Raw genomic sequence first — 16,157 nt, forward strand, 5'->3', positions numbered from 1 at the left:
GAGTGGGAGCTGGACGACAAGCTCCACCCATTGGCTCTGTAGTGAGCAGCTTCTCAACATACTGTATATGTGAGCAATGGACTGCTGTGCCTGAAGGGGGAGCTCTTCTTGATATTGTATGTTTATTAAACCTGTTTTGCTGGGGCATTTGCTGCAGGGTCTAAATTATGATTATAGCGACTGTTATTATATTTTATTTCTTTAAATATCACAAAAAAATAGTACATTTCACTAAAACAATAATGCAATTGCATGATGTTTCATGTCAAATGCATCACACTGCAGAACAATTATTTGCTTCTCATGAAATAAACCTGTGATGTCATCCCTTCCTGAAGTCATTGAGCCTGGGAGACTTTTTCTTTTTATTCAAAGAAGTATTTTATGAATACACAGTTTTATGCAACCAGTTAAATGTTCTCAGCATGGTTAAAGTTCGGCAATTCAGTAAATGATAAGCATGTGTTTTTCATTGGCAAATACATGTTTAATTAAAGTACGTAGCTATATTGTTACATTTCACACTATTTAGTGAAACAATATTTACACAACACCTAAATCAGTTTTCCATGCAAGCACCACTGAAATAAAAACACAAATATATGGCATATTGATACAAAGGAATAGTATCTTTAAGCATAATTCAGAATATTTCAATATTATATTAATGCAATGGAAAGTCACACTGAGAAAAAAAAAATAGATGAGTGGAAGGCATTCTTACCACTTTCATAGAATCATGATTTGTATACAATTATCTTAATTATAACTTTCAAATAACATAGACTAATACTATAATTGATTATGGTTTTAATACTTCATTTGGAAACTGTTTATGTTTTTATGGCTGAATATTCAGTTCTTTCCTCATCATCAGAGCTTGAACTGCCAAGATGGCTCCTCTGGTTATGTCTGGGTTCTTTAACAGCTAGTTTGGTAGAACATGACACAGTGGTGTAATTCACTTCATCTTCTTCACTGGTATCAGATTCCCAGTCTATATTGTTGAATGGGAGTCTTGAGGCACATGCAGAAGAAACATTCTCATAATCGTTATGTTCTGATTGGGAATTCTAGGTAAAGGAAGAAATAATAAAACAAAATGTTCTCAGTATACATTAAACAGTTGTAAATATGCTCCACACACTTTTTGGTTTATGCTTACTTTTCATTTTGTAGGTATAAAGTAATAGAAGATAAAAATTCTGTTTGCATTCTCATGGCTTACCTTTGACTGCTTATTTTTTGACACCATGGCATAGACTGCTGAATCTTCAGGTGCTCTAAAAACAAAATCATACATTTAACAGCAGCAGCATTCTGTCACATTTTAAAATGTTAGTATCAAAAAGCCTTTTTAATGCTCATCTCACTATGAATATAAAGATGGAAAAGTGTTATTTAATTTGTGGGAGTGTGATTACTTCTGATTTTTAAATTCCCCATCTGCTTTACCTTTTGGCATCATTTTGTTCCTTGAAATCAAGAGTGACATAATTTAAGGTAGATGTATCTAAGCCATTGTCCGTATATCCAGGTTTTTGTGATTTTGGGGAACGTTTTCCCTGTTAGAACAAAAAGACAGCTTTCTAGGCATGAAAATGTCAGTTGTTTGTAATATTGATGTTTCAAAGACATCCTCTTGCATTAAAAAAAAAAAAAAAAAAACATTCTCTCACCAGTTTCATTGGTGGCAGTTCAATGGCAGAATACACAGTGTGGATATTAGATTTTGTCCTTAAGATGAAAAAAAAAAGAATAATTAACTTCATGACAAAAAGTGAGCACAGTCTCCATAATTTCTGCAGCTGTTACCTTGGATTGAGGTCCTGTGCTTGTGTAGGTTCTTGGGAATGGGGTGTTGGATGTGATTGATTAACCCTTCCATGAATTGGATCAGGAATGTCTTCCATTGACAGATTCTCCTGGGTGTTATTTTGTGATCCCTGAGAGTTAAAATATTCCAAACAGAATAGGCTTTTGTTTCTTATTAAGCAAACAGACACTATTTTACTTTTTTAAAGCCATGCATATTAAAGTGAGCTCAAGGAAGTAAACCCAGGTACTGAAACAAACAGAAGTAAAATAACCAATAAAAGTAAGTTTGCCACTGTAGAAGAGCGTGACAGGAATACTGGGAAAAAACACAATGGATTATCTGCTCCGCTTTGCTGATCTAATCTTGCCTTGTTGATAGTCCTGCAAAATAATGAGCACAATGGTTGGAAGATGATGACTGGAAAAAGGAAATAGACAGTCACAAACCAAAATCAACATCTAAAAAGACCTCTGCTATGCAGATAGACTTGAATGATGCAAGCTTTTTAATGACTATTTTTTCACTTAAGTAATTTAAAGAAAAGAAAAGAAATAGGTATGTATACCTGCGTATCAGAAAGATGGCCACAGCAATGAGAATCAACAGGAGAATGATAGGTAAGATGATCTGGTAGAGCATCTCAATAGGGTTACCTAAAATGCAAGAGGTTTGAGAAAAGATCATGATCACATCATTTTTAAAACTCAACCCTGACCATGACTTAATCTAACCCCAATTCATAACCTATAACCCAGTTAAACTATTAAAGTAGTCCAAAATATTGCAGCATTTAGCATTAACCATGCATTTACGATTTTCTCATTGAATTCTTTACTTAACATTTACTATTAGAATAGTATGCAAAATGTTTTACCTCAGACAGCAATTGAGCTCAGAGTGGCAAGGGCAAAGCTTTGAGGCCACAGTGACACCTTTTGGTGTGACCAAACAAAATGCAAGAGGTGTGCGGACACCTCTTTGCATGCCCCTTTCGTCTAATTAGTCAACCCTCCTGTCCTATTAATCAACACGGTATGTGTCAACAACAAGCTTACGATTGTGATAACAAACAGATTCTACCCAAAGATGTTCACGTCCTCTCTGATTTATGTGTTTCTATATCCACGCTATCAACGCCAATATATATCTACGGCAGTCGGTAGTACAACTAGAGCTCTGTAAATTCTTTACATTCATTATTATTGTAATGTTATGTGCTTTGAGACTGCTTTGCAGACTCTGCTGTGTGAGTTCATGTATTTTGAAAGAGGCGTGGCTTTGGAGAGCGCTCTGAAGGGAGGGTGGGATCTTATGTTTTCAAAGCTAGCTTGCTAGCCTCTCTGAAATTGCCTACCCTACCTTTAATGCATTAAGACAAAATTCAGTACACACCTTATTAATGAATAATGTACAGACAAACAGAAGAGACCATATTCTAGGCTCATATGCTTTCCTGTACATAGAGGCCTATCTTATTAGCTCACTGTATACTGAATTTGGTACTTCAGAATCACCATCTTAGTCCATTACACCACGTTAAGCATTTTCTATGGTTTTCTATGCGAGGAAAAAGTTTAACATGCAATCCGGCTTGTTACATTCATATTCTGGGCTCTTGTGCTTGATTATACATAGTATTCAAGTTGTGTACTGAATTTGGTCTTGTATACTGTCTTAATGCACATGCTTCTGTGTTTGTTATCAGTTCTTTTGAAGATGTGATTTCTGTTCATGTGTGCCAAGACATTTCAGAAATCCCAACTGGATGATTTTTTAATGGCCATGTCCAGGATAATGAATACGTATAGTCACCATATATACATAGAATCATAATATACATACAAGTTCTGGTGATATTAAATGACTTAAACCTTGATATAGGAATTTGTCCATATTGCCTATCTCTAAGTCATTCATTCCCTGTGTGCATGTCTGCACACCTCTTGCATTTTGTTTGGTCACACCACAAGGTGTCACTAGCCGCTCTTCCACTGTCGGGCCAGTGCGAGCCAGGGCTAACAATGTGCCGGGCAGGGCCAATAGCCTCAGACCTCGAGGACTGAGGCCAAAATCAATCTGTCTTTCCACTCTCGGGCCAGTAGCCACGCAGCACTGCTCTAAACCCCGCCCTTAACACACCTCCATAGAACAACGTCACACAACCCCACCATTTCACCAGCTGACTGAAAACTAGCTAAATCGCAAAATGAGAAGTGAACGCGTGGTCGTTAAGATTCCACCATCAATATTTGACCAATGTTTTACAATAAGAAATGTTACAAAGAGAGTAAATTATTGATTTGTGTCAGGAGTGCACATCAATCATGCTGAATCAAACTGGTATTTACCATTTCACATAAAAAATAGAACACATACCTATTCAGTTGTACCTGCACAGGAATGCACAAAACAACTCCATTAAGGCTTTTAAGTCCAAAGGCTTACACATTTAGAAAATAATAATAATAATAATAATAATAATTTCTTTAGAAGGATTGAGCATTTCTATTAATTATCCACAAAATTATGCAATCTAAGGATGTTTGAGTGGTCTCTCCCATTTCACTATACTGTTATCCTTTCAGCCAGAGCAACAGAGGGAGCTCATGAGCAGCAAACAGGAGTTATGAGCTGTATGAGCTAACTGGAGTATATTACGTCATTTATGACATATGCGGATGCATTAGTTGGATGCACAGAGAAGAGACAGATTAAATATATAAAATCAAAATACACAATTATAAACATATATGATATATCTACCTTCTTCAAGCAGACTCTTGTATTTTCCATAAACATATGTGTATTTATTATTAGCATTTTGTTAGCATACAATTGTTAGCATAAGTAGCCTTTAGCATCACATATAAATATATATTTTTTGCAGCATATGGTGATCAGAATCTAAAGTTATTGCACTTTCTAGTGTCTGAAAGTCAGTTTTGAGCTGAAAATTGTTTTAAATGTCTTATGTTAGCCTGATAAGATAACATGGGAAATAAGCAGCGGTGTTGACCCTCTCCCCTCCTGTTGTAAACTCCGCCTTTATTCATGGCCACAGTTGGGCATCTTTGGATCAAGGTATTCGGTCCAACCCCTGTCCGTTGGCCCCGAGGAGACCCAAAAATGCAACCGGACCTAGCGTGCACTAGCTCGCTCGCTTTTGGCCTGGGAGCACTTTTGATGAGTTTAGAACATGCCAAATGTTTGCAAAAATTAAATAAGGAAGACACAGGAAATGAAGAAGAAGAAGCAAGTGGAGAATGTTTTCATTGTTGAAGGGAGATGAGTGCTTTAAAACAGATTCAGAGCTTCCTTTTCTTCAGGACAGATAAATAACTTGCTTGCTCACCATATGCTAAAGCCGAAGTTGTAGTGAAGTCTGGCGGGAGTTTTAGATAATCTTCTATTTGATTTAGCTGCTCTAGTCGTTAGCATTTTATTTGATTTATTTTGTAAATGTATAATTTCATACTCACTGACAAATAACTTGATGTGTTCGGATCGTGAATTTCCGACACTATTGGCTGCTGTACAGTAATACATTCCTGGGTTCTGAGGTTGAACAGTGAAGTTCTGCTGGTCTGACAGGAGGGTGGTGTTGTCCTCCTCTCTGTACCATTTGTAGTGAGATGCAGGAGGATACGCATCTGCACTACAGGTCAGATAGACTGGAAGCTCCCAGTTCCACTCTGTCTGGTTATGGACAATATTTATGTTTGGAGTATCTGTAGAAAACAGCCAAACAGACAGGATCCTTCATAATCAACATTTATGTGATAAAGCTTGATTGTAAAACATTTATTATGTGATTTATTGTTATAATTGACAGACATTGCAAACAACAGATTTGGACTGTTTATAATGTCAATCCATTCATGTAACTATCATGGCAAACTCATTCATTTGTGGAAGATTGTTTCTGCCATAAAAAATAAAAAAGGTAATTGCGACTTTTTATCTAACAATTCTGACTTTTTTTTTTCTCAGAATTACGAGTTATAAAATCAGAATTGTGAGATATAAACTAGCTATTGTAAGAAAGAATTGGACTTTATAACTCACAATTGCAAGTTTATATCTCACAATTCGAAGAAAAAAGTCTCGCACTTCTAACTTTTTTCTCGCAATTCTGACTATTTTTCTCACAATTGACAGTTTATATCCCGCGATTCCGCAATTATAACTCAAAATTACGAGTTTAAATCTCACAATTCTTAGAAAAATGTAGAGTTGTGAGATGTAAACTCACAATTGTAGAAAAAAAAAATGATGAGATGTAAACTCGCAATTGTGAGAAAAAAAAAAATCGCAATCTTTTAATTTTTTATTCCATGGTGGAAACAATCTTCCATATTCATTAGACTACTTAAACTAATCGAAAAACATTGGACAATCTTTAACCTTTTAGAAAAGTCAAAGAAGCCGTTTTGCTTATAAACTTATGTGTGTCAATAACTAGTAGGAAAAAGTACTCACACTTCACCCTGATGTCTACTGATTGAGATTTGTTTTCTCCAATGGAATTTTTCACAATGCAGACGAACTGACCAGAGTCAGAGATACTCAGAGAACGAAAGTATAGTTTCTGTTCATGTCCAACTGTCTTTAATTGTCCATTGAAGCTTTTCTTCCACTCATATGAGGCTGCAGGTTTGGAGCGAGCCTCACATGTAAGAGTCAGCTCACCCCCAAACGTCTGTTCTCCTTTAGAACTTGTAGTCACATTTTTAGGTGCATCTACAAACACGTGATATATAAGAAGAGTCTTATTGGTCAGTTTGGTTACTGTCATGTAAATTAAAGCATCTAATGCTCCTCAAGTCCTTGAAATATCTTAAATAATTCGATACTTTAATTTTGATGGATTATTACTTACAAAACACAGTTAGCTCTTGTTGATGAGATTCTAGATTTCCCTCTGAATTCTCTGCTTTGCACTTGTACATTCCTGCATCTGATTCAGTTACGTTAAAGTATACAGTTAACTTGTTTGCAGATTTAGTGATGTTCCTTCGATTGTTTTGAATATTTATGAGATCGTACTGAGGCTCTGTCATTGTGAGGTCTGACAAAGGAAAGCTTTGAACCGTGCAGATAATGGAGAATACTTCAAACTCTCTCACTTCACTCTTCATAATCAAACTGAGATTAGATGGAGGATCTGCAAAGGTCATGGAGACGTGAGAAGAACAGACAAAATGATTTGGATGTGTGATGTGTGAAATTATTCACTTTGACTTTATATTTTAGAACAAAACAGACTTACAAAGCACATCAACATTAATGGTGTGTGATCTTGTTCCAATGGTGTTGGTAACATCACATGTGTACTGCCCTGCATGCTGAATGGTCACATTGTCAATGTTTAACTGTCCAGTTTGAGACTCTAATGGGAAAGAAGTCAGTCCAGGTGTGTGCTTCCATGCGTATTCTATTGGTTGAGGGTCGGCATCAGCTGAGCATGTCAAACTCAGTCTGGAGTACACTTTTACAGTGTAGCTGCCTTGTATATTGATGTTTCGTGGTGAATCTGTTTAAAAACATGCTTTAGAAAACTTACCATCGCACGCTGTAATATACATGCAGGTTTTGGTAGAAATATGTCATTATAATTGATTTATGTGAAGCGACTCAGCATCTAATTAAAATTTACATTAGTTCATTTTGCCAAAAATTTCCAATTGAGCAATACTACAAGAGTATTCGCAGCTTCATTGGGTAACACTTACTGTAGTTTGATTTTATATTTAATCAGATATTTAAGCATGTTTTTAGTAAAATGAAAATGACAATACTTACACTTTACAGATACCAAGATTTCATTTGACTTCTCTGATTTTATACCATTATCAGCGCAGCAATGGTAAAATCCACTATCGTCTGCTGTAACACTACTGATGGATAATATCTTGCTGGTTTGTTGTAGAAGGTTGTTGTTATTGTACCATGTAAACTGTTTGACCTCTGGGTTACTTTTTTTAACTGAACAACTGAGTTCCAATTTGTCTCCCTCTTTGAAATCTGCAACACCGATCGGAGGTTCCACTGTGACATCTTTTGGACCATCTGAAGGCACAGGAAATGCATTTTGATTACAAGAAAGAATTATTAAAAACAATTGAGAAGATGATTCTTTGGGGTTGGTTTTTCTTCATCTGTTTACATAAAACATAAAACTCACATTTCACATCAATTGTAATGATATTTGATTCCATTTTTCCATGCTCGTTTTTAGCTTCACAATAATAGTTTCCACTGTCTTCTGGGTTCACATTATTTAGTTTAAAGTCAGACATTTGAGACATTTCTACTTTCTCCTTTTTGAACCATAAGAAAGTCACATTAGGGTGACCTCTGCTGGTGCAGGAGAGAGTGACAGATTCTCCTTCCTTCACATCCTCTGAGCTCACTTTTGCGGTTGTCTCTTTAGGTCCATCTGGAGAAGAGAAAGAGATGAAGTGGACAGCTGGAGTGAACAATGCTCAGTCAGTTGATGTGTACTGTAAATTACAGTGTTTGTTTATAGACACATGAAATGCACACTCACATTCCACAGACAGAGTGATATTTCTGATCTGGCTGCTGTCCTGATCATTGGCTGGACGACAAGACAGAATCCTTTCGTCATCCTTCCATGTCACATTGAGTTTCAGTTTGGTTACCTTTCCGCCATCTTCCTCTTCAGTCTTTATGATCATATCAGTTAATGAGGAGGACATCCATTCTTGGTTTTGTCCTGATGTATAGATGAGCCACTCAGGATGATCCGGGCAGGAAGCAAATGTGAAACAGTTAACAGTATATTCTTCTAACTCCTTGAGTGGATTCTTTGGCTCTGATGCTTCAGTGTGCACTTTACAAGGGTTGCCTGAAATAAAGAGTAGAATACGGAGTGAAAACAGATGATCCTGAACCTTTCTACAACAAAGAAATATATTGTCAAAGGGATATACAAATTAAAATTAATCATTAGCTCACCCTCATGTTGTTCAAAACCCATGTTTTTTTCTTTCAGCAGAACAAATAAAGAGCTCCAAAGATTACGAAAATTAAAAATGTATGCACATTATTCTTCTGAAGCCATGTTTGTAAACTGAAATTTAAGTCATTATTAATGATAATCTTCTCTGCTGTAGTTCTCATTTGTGTGATTAAAAAACGTGCCTATTAAGAATTTGGAACATTTTCGAGACACATGAGAACCAGTGTTTGGCATCCCACATAACAGGGAACATTCTCGGAGCTTTGGCTAAGGTTCTTTTAAAATTAAGAACAAACGTTCTTCGATTAACGGTAACAGAAAATTCAGACAAAGTTATCTGATCTTTAACAAAATTCTCAAAATATTAGTGCAAAAACATTATTTATACATGATTCAAGTTTTAGTTGAACATTCGTCATTTGTTAAATGTTACTACTTGTTTTTAGAATGTTTAGAGAACATTCAAGTCACATTCCCATAATGTTTGTAAAATTATAAAATCGATTGTTCCCTTAACTTTCGCATAACCAAGAAAAATTTTTTTTAAACAGTTAAAAATCTGGACATTTGGAACATTTAGAGAGCATGCAAAAATAACTTTTTCATAACTTAATAGGAACACGTTCTTAGAACATATTTTTTGCTAACGGGGATCTTCATGAAGAGTTTTAAAATAGTGTCAGGGTCATATGGATTATTTATTTATTTACTTGCTGTTTGTAATTTTTGGAGCCCCTGGTCATATTCAGTTTCATTGTCTAAAAAAGAGAAGCATAAACTTTGTGATAAATGTCTGTTTAATGTTCCACAGAAGAAAGTAACATGGATAAACATGAGGATAAGTAAATGATTTTTTTTTTTTTTTTCATGCAAGAAAAAAACCTTTAAGGAAACAAAAAATGAGTCCCATATTCAGTAAATCACTGCTCACCTTTTACTATGAGATTCATAGCTGTACTCATGTACTTATTTTCTTTTTTTGAACCAATAAGTCTAAAGCTGTAGTTCCCACTGTCTGTTGTTTGTAGATCAGTGATTCTTAAATTACATTGTATCCATTTGTTTTCCGTCATTGATGTTGATGTTATATCAGTGATGTATTCCACTCTGTTGGAGTATTCTGGCGAAGGGGGGCGTTCCTTTGTGTTACTGTATACAATAGTCCCATTAAACAATTTTGTATTGTCATCAAACTTAGAATCTTTAAACCACAGTAGTTTCAAATTATCCTCTTTGTGTAAGTAAACACAGGGGATGGTCACACTTGACCCTTCCATAGTTGTTTCTGTATTTTTTTGCACTTTTATTAGGACTTCCAATGAGCCAGTGAAGGAGCTTGTAAGAATAACTGCAGGAAAAACAACATCAGTATGTATTCCGAAGAATTAGGACAATCCTTTACAAAAATCAACATTTTCAGTATATAATCCAGACAATACACACCAAACAGAAGCAGAAGAATCCCTTCTAGAAACATCTTTCTGTCTGCTGCTATTGAAATAAAGACATTTATATTATTATGTTGAACACCAGTGTCTTCAGAACAAACTCTGAAAGCACATTTGCTGCTTGTCGTTGTGTATGTGGGTGAATGTGTGTTTTGGTGGTCACAGCTGTGAATGAGTCAGACTGTTTCTCCTTCCTTTTTTGATCATCCTTGTGGAACAGATGCCTGCAAATGTCATTTTGATAACATCCAATTTGTTAATTTCTTTAGTTTAACTGTTTTCTGTGTTTTTTGTGTATTATTGATTTTATTACCTTATTTTATTTACCCTGCATTTGCAGTAGTAAATAAATATACTTCTAATATTCTATTACAACTTGATTTCATTAAAAATGTTCACACTATAATGACACGATCACATGCCAAAAAGTTTAGATTGAAGAAGTGCTTGTCATGCATGAGCTTTTCAGTTTAAAAGATTGTGTTATTTCTTGAATCATCTTAAAACAACCTGTTTATGTTTTCAATCTGTATAATCTTTTTTTTTTTCTAACTTGACAATTCTGTATTATTGGTTGGTTTCATGCTGGTGTAACTGATGTATTTGTCGTGTTTTGATGATGTTTTGTACAGTAGCTGTGGTTTGGGTGTGGGGGAGAGAGTGAACGTTTTGTTTGTTTTCAGAGGTGGGTAGAGTATCCAAAAACTGTACTCAAGTAAAAGTACAAGTACTTATAGAAATATTTACTCAAATTAAAAGTGAAAGTAATAATCTTAACAGTTACTCGAGTAAGAGTAAAAAAGTATCCAATGAAAAAACTACTCAAGTAGCTAGTTACTTTGTGTGTGTGTGTGTGTGTGTGTGTATATATATATATATATATATATATATATAGGCTTTATATAGCATTACTAGTTACTGTGTGTGTACATATATATATATATATATATATATATATATATATATATATATATATATATATGTGCACACACAACAATACAATAGTATGTTATTATTGAGATAGATATTTAAATTATTATTATCATAATTAGATATCTTTGCAGCAAACACAGAAGAGACAAGCATTATTTCTGGCATCTGTAGCCCGAATATCATTGCATATCCTTTGCTTTGTATAATAATAACGCATACAGCTACATTGACAAAGAAGAGAGGAAACTCAAAGTAAAAGTGAGTGCTCGCGCTCATAACCTCTGAACACAAACAATGATCAAATGCACACAGACGGATCTTCTTCCGTCTGTCCTCCAAAATGTAATCAAATTTCTGCAGGCGCGTGTAAACTGGTTAAATGTGTTTACGCAAAGGCGTTAATTTTCAATACGAACAGGTCGCCGGCGCCGCCACTGCGCAATAGGTAGACTCACTGCCCACAAATGACCGCGGGATGGCGGGTGTTCATTTCATACTCTCTGAACAATGGTAGCTTAATGTATAAATTAAGAGATATATGTTCAAAAAACAAGTAAAGAAATGCTACATAGTTTATAGTGGTGTTATCGTGGCGTAATAATCTTTGGTTGTAAAATGTAGGCTAGTCTGTATGAATTGAAATCAAATGAAATCGATACCTGTGGAATTGTTCACAGACAGCATACGCAGTTCAAATAATAAAGGTCTTCATTGCTGGCAAACAATAGGATGCATTTGCTTTTAATTGACTGTAGGTCCACTGTCACTTCATCCAACACTCCGAGTGAGAAACGGCTTCAGACGATTCAGTGCGTGCAGGGAACTGAACAAATCATTCAAACTGATTCGCAAACCAATTTAGGCAGTTTTGCCAACTTGTTTGATCAAGTCTTTGAACAGAATCGACTCAAAAGATTGATTCATTTTTGAATGGGGCATCGTTCAAGAAAACGCTTGAAATAAACTACGCATTTCTTAACATGTACAGTAGCCTATTGCATTAAAATAAAGTAACGAGAGGAACGACAACCAGCGTAGCGAAGTAAAAGTACAGATTTTTCATAAGAAATGTACTCAAGTTAAAGTAAAAGTAGCCACATTTCAATCTACTCTTAAAAGTACAAATTTTCCAAAAAAAAAAAAAACTACTCAAGTAAATGTAACGAAGTAAATGTACTTCGTTACTATCCACCTCTGTTTGTTTTGTACTATAAATAGTGTGTGTTTTGTAAAGTTGTTCCATTTGTATGTGTTGTAAAATGTTGTATTAGTGTTTTTATGACCCTCTCGAAAATGAAATGTTACATCTCAGGCGGCTATCCTTTCAATAAATTTAAATTCAAATTTAATCTGACAACTAAATATTTTACTACAATGAAAAAGAATGAAAGCCAATGAAAATTCTCTTACCTTCAAATCGTATCCGTTGTTCTCAATGGGCAGCTTAACAACTTTCAAACCGAGAAACAAAAGGAGAACTTCACCCATGAGTATTTCTAACTTGTTATATTTGCATAGTTTAACATTCAGACATAAAAGAAATAGGCAAAAAACACATATTCTTGGTAGAGATAAAGAGATATGTTAATTCTGTCATCTGAGCGTGAAGCTCACTTCCTGTGGCAGTGGGTAGTTCTGTGTCGAAACTAATCAGAAAATAAACCCCCCTGTAATGTAGGTGTACAACGTGCTGCTAGATTAGCAGACTAATGGTGCAGCCTGGAAAAGTAAACGTGAGAATCATTCAGGTTGTATTTATGACCATATATGAGAGAATAAACTAAGTCAATTCATAATTTACTGAATGACCGAACCACATCTAACAGCTCTGTGTTGAATGAGGCCTAAATATTGTTTCTAAGGTACAGATTTAAAGTGTTGTTCAATAGCTATGTTTCCATTCCATTCATATTTCTATAGCTTTTAAATTTAATGTTAATTTTGACATTTAATAATACATTTTTAAAAGGCAAAACTTGTAGCACTATTAGTTAATGCAGTGTGAACATACATGAACATTTTTATTAACTAACATAATAAATGACGTATGAAAAAAAAAGGATTGATCATTAAGAACCTTTGAAATAAATGAAATAATCTGACAAAATGATACTGTAATGCAGTAAAAACCTGCCTGGATCTACTTTAGCTGTACGTTTCCTGAAAAATAATTGTACATCTTAGAGCATTCGTCAACCAATTTGAATTAAGCATTCAAAAGCCTCTTTAGAATGCTTAGTTAAAGGTACACTATGTAACTTTTTTTGTACATCATAAATCCATCTTTCAAACCATGTTTTTCTCTTACCCTGATTCACTAATGTAAGCCTATATATCTGTCAGGATGAATTTTAAGGGACATTGCATATTGCATGTCTGCAAACCTATACCAAATGGCACACTTCATGTGCACTTGTGGATTTGCAGCCGCCGCGTGTGTGTGTCTGTGTGCCTGTAAGACCTTTGTTCATCTTCGGAACACAAATTAAGATTTTTTTGATAAAATCCATGAGCTTTCTGGCCCTACGATAGACATTATAGACTGCAACATTATTACCACTTTTAAGGCCCAGAAAGGTACTAAAGACATCGTTAAAATAGTCCATGTGACTACAGTGGTTAAACCTTAATCTTATGATGCGACAAGAATTCTTTTTGTGCACAAAAAACAAACAAAACGGCGACTCAGTATTGGCTGACGCTGTTCACGTGAGCAGCACGACGCATGCGTGTCATGCCGACGCAGGAGCCGGCCAATACTGAGGCGCCGTTCTGATGTAGAACCCAGAAGTGCTGCACTGTGTTTAGTACGTGAACAGCATAGGAGACTGACATGGAAGAGAAGAAATTGTTGAATAAAGTCATTATTTTTATTTGTTTTTTGCACACAAATAGTATTCTTGCCACTTCATAACATAAAGGTTGAACCACTGTAGTCACATGGACTATTTTATGTCTTTATTACCTTTCTGGTCCTTTAAGCCCACAAGACCGTAGGGTGTCAAAAGGGTGCTTGTGAGCGCCCCCTTTGTGGCTGATATGCGCCCTTGATTCGCACTTTTGCTGAACAGATTTCTACCTGACAGTCAAAGCGGCATTACATCACAAAAATGTGGACTCAGAAGAAGATTGCAAGGGCTTAGGGTTCCATTTGGGACAGGTCCAATTTATAGGCTTGAAATGATATTGATCACTGGTTGATTACAATGGCAATCTAGAAATTAATTAGGCCTACTACCATGGTCAGTTTGGCCAGAATATCATTTATTAAAAAAATTCCAACGTTTGACCTTATCAGACTAGCAATCGTTGTTGACAACTGTTGTAACGTCATTCAATTAAAAAAAAAAAAATCTGTTTTTCTCATTAGTCAAAACAACAGCATAAAATATGACACTTACATGCTCAGATGACATCTGTTATGGATTTCCATGTATTCACCGGTGCCGCAAACCATATCCATATAGACACGCAAAACCACGACAATGTTGTTCCGCAAGATGCATGCATTTTATTTTTTAACCATTAGAGGGCCAAAAGTTAAATAGTGTACCTTTTAATTGATTGTCTGGTTTGTTTAGACCTAAGTGCTTATATTGTTAAAATAAGAAAAAAAAAATTTGACTCACTAAGCTTAAAACAGACCACTCATATCCTGCGCAATCTAATAAGCCAATGAGTGTGAGTGGTAAAAAACAACTTGTAAAAGAAATAGACTTCAGTCTCCCTTCCAGAACACCGATAAGTAGTCCAGCATCAAAAAAATCCAAATGTCATCTACATGAGCATCAAGAGAAAATCATCACAGCCCTTAACGAGAGACTCCCCCTGAAGAAATGATCAAAACAAATTCAAACAACACTGAAGAGCTGAAATCATCCCTCCTTTTTGTCAAAGCAGAATTGTGGACTTACAGAAGTGCAAAGGCGAATTAACAGCCAAAGTTGCCGAACAGACAAGTGAAAGCAGAATTGTTGAAGAAGAGCACTACAAGTTGAGGTGGTGTCTACAATTATATATTCCAAAAACAGAAAATAAGAATTTTAAGGTCAAAGTGACGGAAAGGAGTGGTGTCTGAACTTGTGGAAAAAATTAGTGAGGCAGAGGATGTAGATAAGGAATGCTGGTGTCCGGTTGACTGAGGGCCACTATTATTTTGTTTGCTCTTTTATTATCTGGAAGAGTGCAAAAACATTGATTTCCTCAAAGAACATAAACTATTATTTGGATAAGATCTGTCACAGTAAGTAAACCAGTTAATCCTTGGTGGTGACCTTAATTTGGCTACTAATGGCTCCTTGGAAGGCTTCTTCCTTCCTTGAGTAAACTGATTCTAGTGGTCTTAATATTTAGAAAGTTTTAGAAACAGGAAAATTTCTCAAAACATACTGATAAGTTGTACTTTTCTCTCAGTGAGTGGTACAGACAATATTCATTATTATTCTCTAGTGTTTGAAGATGACAAGGAAAATAAATGCTTTAACATAAGTTGAAGAAGTCATTCAAATAATGTAATATTTAGAAAGATAAATGTTGATTAATAACTTGATTATAAATCACTCAAAAGATATATATTGAAGCAGCAGTGGATTCCAGAATCCACCCTTCAGGAGGGATAAAAACCCCACCGCTAAGCAGCTTACATGGAACAACAGAAACTTCTCATTACAGTCACATATTGGCCTTTGCTTGATTTCTTCAGGTTTAGAATCTTCTGTTTTAGAGACATCGTGTCTGCTGTTCAAACTGACCAGAAAGTAATTATACTTTCTTGAAGTTGCAGTATCTGGGGGTCGGGATCATAAAATTAGGATATTGGAAGCTGCATAATTCACTGTTGAAATATGATGACTTGAAATCCTTTATAGAAAACCCCAAGATCGTCTGAATGAACTCCAAAACAAACTTAACAAAATAAAGTTGAATAAGATTAGGAAAATAAAATTGGATTGTCATATGTGACATATCTCAT

At 35.3% G+C, this 16,157-nt stretch overlaps 1 protein-coding gene across 2 annotated transcripts; it reads right to left on the bottom strand.

Moving 5' to 3' along the window:
* Nucleotides 1–465: 465 nt before the first annotated feature.
* Nucleotides 466–15,154, bottom strand: si:dkey-24p1.1 (uncharacterized protein LOC556718 homolog). 2 transcript variants are annotated; one of them, XM_051864146.1, is made up of 18 exons: nt 15,100–15,154; nt 12,596–12,636; nt 10,248–10,295; nt 9,736–10,152; nt 8,370–8,690; nt 8,004–8,258; nt 7,622–7,888; nt 7,089–7,352; nt 6,699–6,983; nt 6,299–6,559; nt 5,299–5,547; nt 2,385–2,472; nt 2,187–2,199; nt 1,816–1,946; nt 1,680–1,737; nt 1,456–1,565; nt 1,229–1,283; nt 466–1,073 (listed from the first exon to the last, which is right to left on the bottom strand). In XM_051864146.1, the coding sequence occupies exons 3-18, from the start codon at nt 10,279–10,281 to the stop codon at nt 834–836; spliced, it is 3,048 nt and encodes a 1,015-aa protein (XP_051720106.1). In that variant the 5' UTR covers nt 10,282–10,295; nt 12,596–12,636; nt 15,100–15,154; the 3' UTR covers nt 466–833. The 2 variants fall into 2 exon arrangements, with proteins under 2 accessions (XP_051720106.1, XP_051720105.1); XM_051864145.1 differs by having other exon boundaries at nt 2,091–2,199; nt 15,100–15,153.
* Nucleotides 15,155–16,157: the final 1,003 nt, after the last annotated feature.

Source organism: Ctenopharyngodon idella, chromosome 15 (assembly GCF_019924925.1).
Source record: "Ctenopharyngodon idella isolate HZGC_01 chromosome 15, HZGC01, whole genome shotgun sequence".
In the NCBI taxonomy this organism is placed as follows: Eukaryota; Metazoa; Chordata; class Actinopteri; order Cypriniformes; family Xenocyprididae; genus Ctenopharyngodon; species Ctenopharyngodon idella.

What these genes read in the sequence shown, in the direction of transcription:
- si:dkey-24p1.1 (XM_051864145.1), bottom strand. Translation starts at nt 10,281, where the DNA reads ATGTTTCTAGAAGGGATTCTTCTGCTTCTGTTTG. An exon ending in ACAAGAGCTAACTGTGTTTT is followed by an intron (nt 6,560 to 6,698) that starts GTAAGTAATAAT and finishes ACGTGTTTGTAG; the next exon opens with ATGCACCTAAAAATGTGACT. An exon ending in GCACAGGACCTCAATCCAAG is followed by an intron (nt 1,738 to 1,815) that starts GTAACAGCTGCA and finishes TTTCATCTTAAG; the next exon opens with GACAAAATCTAATATCCACA.